Genomic DNA, 8177 nt, shown 5'->3' on the forward strand with positions numbered 1-8177 from the left:
GTGGGGATGGGGGTGGGGGAAGGAGTGTCATTTCTATCTTCTCCCCTCATCACCCCCTACAGCCTGAAGGGTGGAGGGAGGCCAGGATGGACTTGAACCTAAATTGGACTTGAGTCCATCACTTTTAGGATCAACCCAGCTTCTCATGGTGGCCTGAATGACCTTGTATAGTATAGCCCTTGTCACCATAGCCTTCGTTTCCCTTCACTTAATCCTTCGTTGTCTGGAGTCCGGTCACACTGGACTTATTTTTGTGTCTTCACCCGGCCTCTTGGCCTTTTCACGTGCTGTTCCCTCTGTCTGGAATGCTGTCCCCGCCCTTCTTGGCCGAGTTAATTCCCACCCATTATTCAGACCTCAGCTCAGTTTCCTCCCCTGACACTCTCAGACCAGGATTTTTATTTAGTTCCGGTTTTAGAGTTACTGTGTCAGACTGCTCCCACTCTTCCACGGGGGATTGGCTCCATGCTGTGATCTTTCCGTGGCCCCAATATGGCCCAGCACAGGGCAGGACACAGAGGGCATGTGGTGAAAGTCAGAGTGAAAGGCAGGAGGAGGGGGAGGGGACAATGCTGAATCCCAGCCCCGCCAGCCCCTCAGACTCTTACCCATCCCGAGAGGCACTGGCTCCCAGCTCTGCCCTGGCCTTCTTCTTTTCTTTCAGCCGTTTGAGCAACCCCTACGGGGAGAGGGGTGTCAGCTGAGCAGAACCCTGTGCTCCCACTTCAGCTCCTTTTCCCTCGGGGCGTCCTGGAGGATCTGCTATTCTTGGAGGACCACAAACTCAGGCTGCATTAGCAAGAATAATAAAGGCCACCAATAGCTCCCATTTTTAAAGCACCAATTGTTTGCTGTCCTGCATTCTCTATTGATGTCTCACAAACAGCCCAGAGAGGGAGGTCTTCCCATTAGCTCTATTTGACAGAGACCCTGAGGCCCAGAGAGGTTCAGTGATCCGCCCCAAATCACCCAGTAAGAGTCCCCTTTCACCTCTGAGGGTCTGGAAGTATTTTCTCTCCCCACCTCCCCATCCCCCAGTGGATGCCTCACCCACACGTTGTGGACCTGGTTGGAGCCAGCAGCCTCCGGCTCAGTCTTTCCAGCGACTCGGTCTGTGGTGTTCGGGGATGGGAGGTTGGGAGATGGGATCATCTTGGATTCTGACCCACCCTGACATGCTCCCAAATGCCCCAGCCCTCCTCACCTCTCACACTTACTTACCTGCCTCCCTGAGGTTCCCCATGGCCACCTGGATGCTGCTCTCAGAGCTGGCACTCCCCACCCTGGACTGGCGAGGACCCTGTTCCTCCGTGGGAGTGGGTAGTCAGAAAGGGAAGGCAGGCAGGCAGGTAGAGGGAGAGGCAGATGCTTCCCATTATCCCATTCCTTCCCCTCCTTCCTTCCCCTTACCCACAGGCCCTCTCTCACCTCTTCCTCACCCCCAAGCAGCACCAGCCTCCCATCGAGCAGAGTGAAGGCTTCGATGTTCCAGACAGGCACATCGGGTGGGGGTGCCTCAGGGATCTGTGGGGCTGGGGGCTCCGGCTCTGGATCAGGCTCTGGGTGGAGGAAGAGGTGCTGGGGAACTGGGACTTCTTCCTGAACCTCAGACCCCCCTTTCCATTCACCAAAGCTCAACGGGGCTCCCTCCTAATTGCCTCCTCCTCCCCCTCACTCCCCCCCCAAGGCAGCCATGTCAGGTAGTTGTTGAGCAAAACTCTCTGGACCTTGTCTCCACTGGCTTTGGGCAGACGCAGCCCCCCTACTGTGTGACCTGTACCGTGTTCACTGCTCCACACGCCTTCTCTCATTTAATCCCCCAAGGCCATTAAAAGGGCTATTATAAGCCCCATTTTACCAAGAAGGAAACTGAAGCCTAGAGAGATGGAATGACTTGCCCAGGTTCACACAGCTTGTGAGTGACTGAGCTGGACCTCAGACATAAGCATCCTTCTCTCTCTTTTTAAAAAATATATTTTATTGACTTTTTACAGAGAGGAAGGGAGAGGGATAGAGAGTTAGAAACATCAATGAGAGAGAAACATCGACCAGCTGCCTCCTGCACCCCCCCCCCCACTGGGGATGTGCCCGCAATCAAGGTACATGCCCTTGACTGGAATCGAACCCGGGACCCTTCAGTCCGCAGGCCGACGCTCTAGTCACTGAGCCAAACCCGTCAGGGCAAGCATCCTTCTCTTAACCAAGACAGTGGTTGTATGAGCAAGAATAACAAAGGTCCAAGAAGTTAAACAACAGGACAGCAGCCTTGGTTCCTTACATCAATAACTAGTCTAAGGTGGACTACATTCAAAGTTTGAGAAAGGAATAGAAAAAGGCCAGGGTAGGGGGTGGTGGTTGTGCAGCAGGCCAGGGAAGGCCTCCAGAGAGAGTAAGTTTGTGCTAGGACTTGAACAGCAGGTTGGATTTTGACAGAGATGGAGGGGATGGTGGCAGGAACAGCTTGATCAAAGGCTGAGAGATGTCAAGGCCCAGGGACACAAAGGGAAGGGCAAAAAAAAAAAATGGAGGGCTCAGAGGCTAGAAGAGAAGGTCCAGGAAGAGATTGGTTCAGGACCTTGGGTGCCAGTTAGAGGTTTTATCCTGGGGGTAGTGAGGAGCCATGGGCATCCTCACATGCTCAAAGATGAGGCCTGCTTGTTAGAGAGCTCTCTCTGGATACGATGGAGTGGGCAATACCTAATACCCTGGAAGGGGGTTGAAGGGATGCTTTTGCCAAATGAGACTATGAATGGTGAGCATTAAATGAGCTTCCAGGAATAGGAGAGCTGAACCAACCCTCCCAGATGACCCATCTGTCCTATTGTTTTACCACTAGGGGGAGAAATAACTCCCACTGTTCATGGACCACTTAAAATACGCTGGACACTGGGCTAGTGCTTCATGCTCTAGAGCTCCAATCCTCATGATACCCTTCTAGATCCCTCTGTGCGACACTGAGCTCTATCTGTCATTTTCTTGTTTATACTCGTTACTGTCTTTTGTGCCCACTACACTGTGAGTCTCATGGGCCAGCCAGTGACATCTCTTAGTCACCGCTGTTTTCCTCAGTGCCTAAATCAGGGCACATAGTCAATGCTCAACAGGCCTCTGTTTCAATGTCCAGTGACATCTCTTAGTCACTGCTGTTTTCCTCAGTGCCTAAATCAGGGCCTGGCACATAGTCAATGCTCAACAGGCCTCTGTTTCAATGAATGAATAAATGAATGAAGGAAATCATATACCCTTCAAGGTAGGGATCATGATTCCCACTTCATTGATGGGGAAGCTGAGGCCCAAGGAAGTGAAGAAACTAAAACATGGAAGCTGGAGGGCAGGAGAGCAGGAGGAGGCTGAGATGGACATCCAGGCAGGAGAGGATGAGAGTGGGCCAGTGGATGTGACAAGAGACCAGTTGGGGCCAAGGGCCATTTGGCATCTGGATAGTGCTATCATCCGTCTATTCATTCCCTGTGTCTTCCCCAGGCTGGACCCCCTTGCCCACAGCTCCTTGGCCACACCCCACACCCCCAGGCCCTGGGTAAGGGGGAAAGAGGGAAGAGGGCAGCTGGGCCCCAGCCACTTCCTGTTGGGCTTCTTGCACTCCCCACAACTTCCTGTGTCTGTATGGCTGATGCTCTGGAGGCAGACAAAACCCAAAGCATCCGGTCTCCCAGCCTAGCCCCAGCTCTGAATGGGGGAGCCATGTACCTGAGGCTTCTGGCTCCGGCTCTGCCTCCAGTGATGGGCTCTTATGCCTCCCCCAGAGGGTCTTGGATAATCTGAGGTGGTTCCTGCGAGACTCCTTGGGGGGCGCAGAGCTGACACGACGGAACAGCGAGCGACGGGCAGGTTGGCTGCTGACCATGGGCTCCTGGTGGCTCAGTGCCCTCCCCCAGCTGGCAAAGCGGCCCCAGTGGAACCCTCCAGCTCCCTTCTCTCCACCACCTCCTGTGTGCCAGCGATAGGAGGTTAGCGGAGTTTGGGCTGCATGCTGGGTTTTGGAGGACTGGCTTCTTGCTAGTGGGTCCATGGTGGGGATTCTCCTGGGGAACAAGAGGGTGACAGTTCCATCTTGTGTCTGCCCACATGCTGCCTTCATCTCGGCCCCCTCCCCACTCTCAGCCCTGCCCCCAGAAAATCCCCTTGGGGGCCACACACACTCCCTCTCTTACCTTGATTTCCTGATCAGCCCGAGCGGCAACAGCCGTCTGCACACTGCCTGGCTTCCTCCTGCTGAACGCTACTCCACGTGACCCTGTCTGTCCCACCCCACCCCACGGCCAGGTTGGGAGGGCACAATGTGGGCAGGATGCAGGAGGAGAGGAGGTGCCAGAGCAGGAACCCAAATCTCTCACTGACCAGAGGAGGCAGTGTATGCCCCTCTCTGAGCCTCAGTGGCCTTCTTTGCAAGATGGGCACCTGTTGTCCAAGTGCTGGGGAGAACATTGAGCCCCTGGAACTGTCATCCACTGCTGGTTAGAGCGCAGACCAATTCATTCAAGTTGGAAAACTGTTTGGTCGACAAACATTGACTGTACAGCTCTCCTCTGACCCAGCAGTTCACCCAATAGACTATTCGTAATAGCCCCTAACTGACAACAACCCAAGTGTCCATATACCCTAGGATGAGCAAATTGTGGTCTGTTCCCACAGTGGAATACCGTGCAGCAATAAGAATGAACAAACTACTGAATGATTGAATTCAGATGAATTACAAGCACTGCTAAGCAAAAAAAATAAATAAAAAAAAGAAAAAGAGAAAACTATACACTGTATTGTTCCATTTATATAAAGCTCCAATAAGTCAGGAGAGCTGAACCAACCCTATGTCTATGGACATAGACAAAACTATGTCCAATAAGTCAGGATGTCAGTTTCCTTTGGAGGGGCTAGTGAAAGGGGGTATGAGAGGCTTTGGGAACTGATATCGTTTTTATGGCTTTTAAAATTGAGGTGAAGCCCTGGCTGGTTTGGCTCAGCGGATGGAGTGTCGGCCTGCGGACTGAAGGGTCCCAGGTTCGATTCCGGTCAAGGGCATGTACCTGGGTTGCGGGCACATCCCCAGGGGGGGGCGTGCAGGAGGCAGCTGAATCGATGTTTCTCTCTCATCGATGTTTCTAACTCTCTATCCCTCTCCCTTCCTCTCTGTAAAAAATCAATAAAATATATATTTAAAAAAATAAAATAAAATTGAGGTGAAAGTCACATAACATAAATTTTATAGGTCTATTTCTTATTTTTAATTCTCACTTAAGGACATCCTTAGAGAGAGGAAGGAAGAGTGAGGGAGGGAGACAGAGAGAGAAAAACATCGATGCGAGAGAGAAATATCAGTCGGCTGCCTTCTGCATGTTCCCTGACCAGTGATCGAAACCCACAACCCAGGCATGTGCCCTGAACCGGAATCGAATCGATAACACTTCAGTGCTCAGGATGACACTGAGCCACTTGGGCCCAGCAAACATGTCTATATCTTGAGCAGGGTGTTGGTTCTATGAATGTGTTGGGCTGTGAAAATTCACTGATGCACTTTTCTAATAAATGTTTTCTTGAAAAAAGAGATGGGCAAATACCGTTGTAAGGAATGAATGAGTCAACATGAGAGTCAGTAGAATCGGGCCCAGGAGTGGCTTTCAGTACCAGCTGGTCCTTCTCTAGCTATGCGACCTCAGGCAAGTCACTTCCTCTCTCTGAGCCTTGGTTTCCATATTTGTACAACACAATGATAATATCAGTTTCAGAAGCTTTATAATAAGAGCCTTCTTTTAGTTAAAAAAATGTTTCCTGAGTGCCTACTACGTGCTAGGTGCTGGAGAAGCCATGGGGGAACTAAACCAACACGATTCCTGCCCTCCCAGAGCTCACAGTTTAGTGAGGGAAACAGATCCTGAACACAGATGCAAGACATCTCTACCTGGTGAGGAGGACTTGGAAGAACATAGACAGACTGAAGTAGAGAGGCTGAGCAGAAGGAATGCTCTCTGAACTGGAAAAATCCAGGAAGGCCTCCCCGAGGAGGTGACATTTGCAACCTGAAGCATGAGAAGGAGCTGGCTATGGGAAGAGCAGGCTAGGGAGAAGGAACAGTTTGTGAAAAGGCAAGGGAGACTGGAATCCAGGGGGTGGGGTGGGTAGGATCACCTCGATGGATGTGCGGCCTGTGCAGTCACCCCAGGAGCCCACACGCAGAAGAGCTCCACCCTACATTTGATTTAATGCTCTGCTATCACTGTCTTGAAGTTCTTGCTTTTTGAACAATAGGCCCTGCATTTTCATTTGTACTGGGCCTCACAAATTCTATAACCCAGCGGTTCTCAACCTGTGGGTCGCGACCCCTTTGGGGATCGAACGACCCTTTCACAGGGGTCGCCTAAGACCATCGGAAAACACATATATAATTACATATTGTTTTTGTGATTAATCACTATACTTTAATTATGTTCAATTTGTAACAATGAAATTGGGGGTCACCACAGCATGAGGAACTGTATTAAAGGGTCGCGGCATTAGGAAGGTTGAGAACCACTGCTCTAACCCATCCTGAGGAGGAGGGTGTTCAGGCAGGTGCACACCCCTTAGATATGCCCATCTTATTCATACTGTGTCAGGCTACTCACCACACACACACACACACACACACACACACACACACACACGGAGTCTCCCTGAGTTCTGCTGCATCCCTGAGTATTTACCACCTCATTGCATACTGGCTCCACTCCCAACTCCCTGCAATTTTTGCTGGAGGACTTTCTCTGACAGATGGAGCCCATGCAACAAGCAGCCCCAAAGTGCCAGAGAATTAGCACTTTCCTGAGAGAAGCCCTCAGCCAATGACTGTGGGAGTTGGAGGATCAATACCCCAGTCCCCTCACTTCTTGGGTGGGAAAACTTTGAGATTTGTATCCTATGCTGCCCTCCAGAAGTCCCTAGTGGGACTGAGCTCCATGTGCCCCAGTGCCAACTTGCTTGGTAAAGCACCCTTTCTGAGCTTCCTTCCTTTTCCTATCTCTCTTCCTTGTTCCCCGAATAATCTGTCCTGGGATCGCCTCCCATGCTACTTGCACTGGAACTTTTATCTCAGGGTCTGATTCTGGGCAAACACGGATGATGCATAGACACAGGCTTTCTTCACACAGTCTCTTTATTGGAGGTCTGTGGCCGGCATGGTCACTAGAGGCGGCTTCCTCTTGGATCTCCTGGAGGCGCTCTTGGCAGTCCTTGGCTATACATTCTAGAAAAGGCAAGAGACTGTGAGGCTTGGGGGTGGGTGAGGCTGGGTGTCCTCTGCTCCTGGTGGGAGCCTGAGGAAGAGGACAAAGTGAGGGGCTGGGTACACACGGACGGCAGGCCAGCTTCATGAAACACAATGGGAGTGTGCAGGTAGCACGAGATTGTGCAGGTGTGTGAGTGGAGGTGTGTGTTCATCGAGGGGCTGCGGCCAAGGTTGTGCTGTTTGGGCCTAGATGGCTGCAGCATCAAAGGTCAGGGAGGCTGGGGCGGAGCAAGCATCCTTAGGGCTGAGATGGTCTGGGCAGAAGACTGCAACACACAGTTAGGAGTTGGACAGAGATGTGCAGGCAAAGCGGTTTTTGGAAGAGGGACACCACTTAGGTTACTGTTGGGTATACAGAGGTCTTTTGGGTAGGGGGCCGGGGTGAGGCCAAGGTTATGTGGGCTGGGATGAGGTTGTGCAGGCAGCAGCGATGTGACTCGGGTACAGGTGATGCGGCTGTAAGGGCAGAGGGGCTGCTGCAGGAATCAGGGCCCATGCCCTGGTTGTGAGCGCAGACGTATTGGAGGCTGGGCAAACAACAAGCTGGCTGGGTCAGGGGCCAGGCTAAGGTTGTGCACGCAGAGGGCAGGGGACAGGAAATGTTGTGAGCAGAACAACTTAAAGGCTGGGACTAGGTTGCCCGAATAGAAGGGCTGCAAGGGAGACCAGGGGCCTGGCTGAAGCTGTGTGAGTGTAGGGGTTACAGGAAAGAGAGGGGCCTGCTGAGGTTGGGCAGACAGGCAAGGGTTAGGGGCTGAGCTTGTGTCACATGGGGGGCAGGCCCAGGTCATGCGGACGTCGGACGTCGCAGACTCACCTCGTGGAAGTGTGGCCAGCTGCGCAGCTGGTGGAAGAGCGCGTCGCCGGGGCACTCGGTACGCACGAGCTGGCGGTGGCCGAG

The 8177-nt window shown here is 52.4% G+C and overlaps 2 protein-coding genes across 2 annotated transcripts in view; both read right to left on the reverse strand.

The window, feature by feature from the left end:
• The window catches only part of RASAL3 (RAS protein activator like 3), a 12517-nt gene extending 8040 nt beyond the window's left edge, over positions 1 to 4477 (reverse strand). The window contains 6 exon segments of the mRNA XM_014547775.1: positions 600 to 679; positions 1051 to 1112; positions 1222 to 1300; positions 1429 to 1559; positions 3709 to 4043; positions 4173 to 4477. Of these exon segments, the coding sequence (XP_014403261.1) occupies positions 600 to 679; positions 1051 to 1112; positions 1222 to 1300; positions 1429 to 1559; positions 3709 to 4030 (674 nt within the window). The 5' untranslated portion in view covers positions 4031 to 4043; positions 4173 to 4477.
• A 2649-nt stretch (positions 4478 to 7126) lies between these two features.
• The window catches only part of PGLYRP2 (peptidoglycan recognition protein 2), a 5368-nt gene continuing 4317 nt past the window's right edge, over positions 7127 to 8177 (reverse strand). Inside the window, exons 6-7 of the mRNA XM_005876341.2 lie at positions 8094 to 8177; positions 7127 to 7234 (exon numbers count right to left, since the gene is read on the reverse strand). Coding sequence (XP_005876403.2) covers positions 7226 to 7234; positions 8094 to 8177 — 93 coding nt within the window. The 3' untranslated portion in view covers positions 7127 to 7225. The remainder of the gene's footprint in view (positions 7235 to 8093) is intronic.

Source organism: Myotis brandtii, unplaced genomic scaffold, assembly GCF_000412655.1.
Source record: "Myotis brandtii unplaced genomic scaffold, ASM41265v1 scaffold485, whole genome shotgun sequence".
NCBI classification, from domain to species: domain Eukaryota; kingdom Metazoa; phylum Chordata; class Mammalia; order Chiroptera; family Vespertilionidae; genus Myotis; species Myotis brandtii.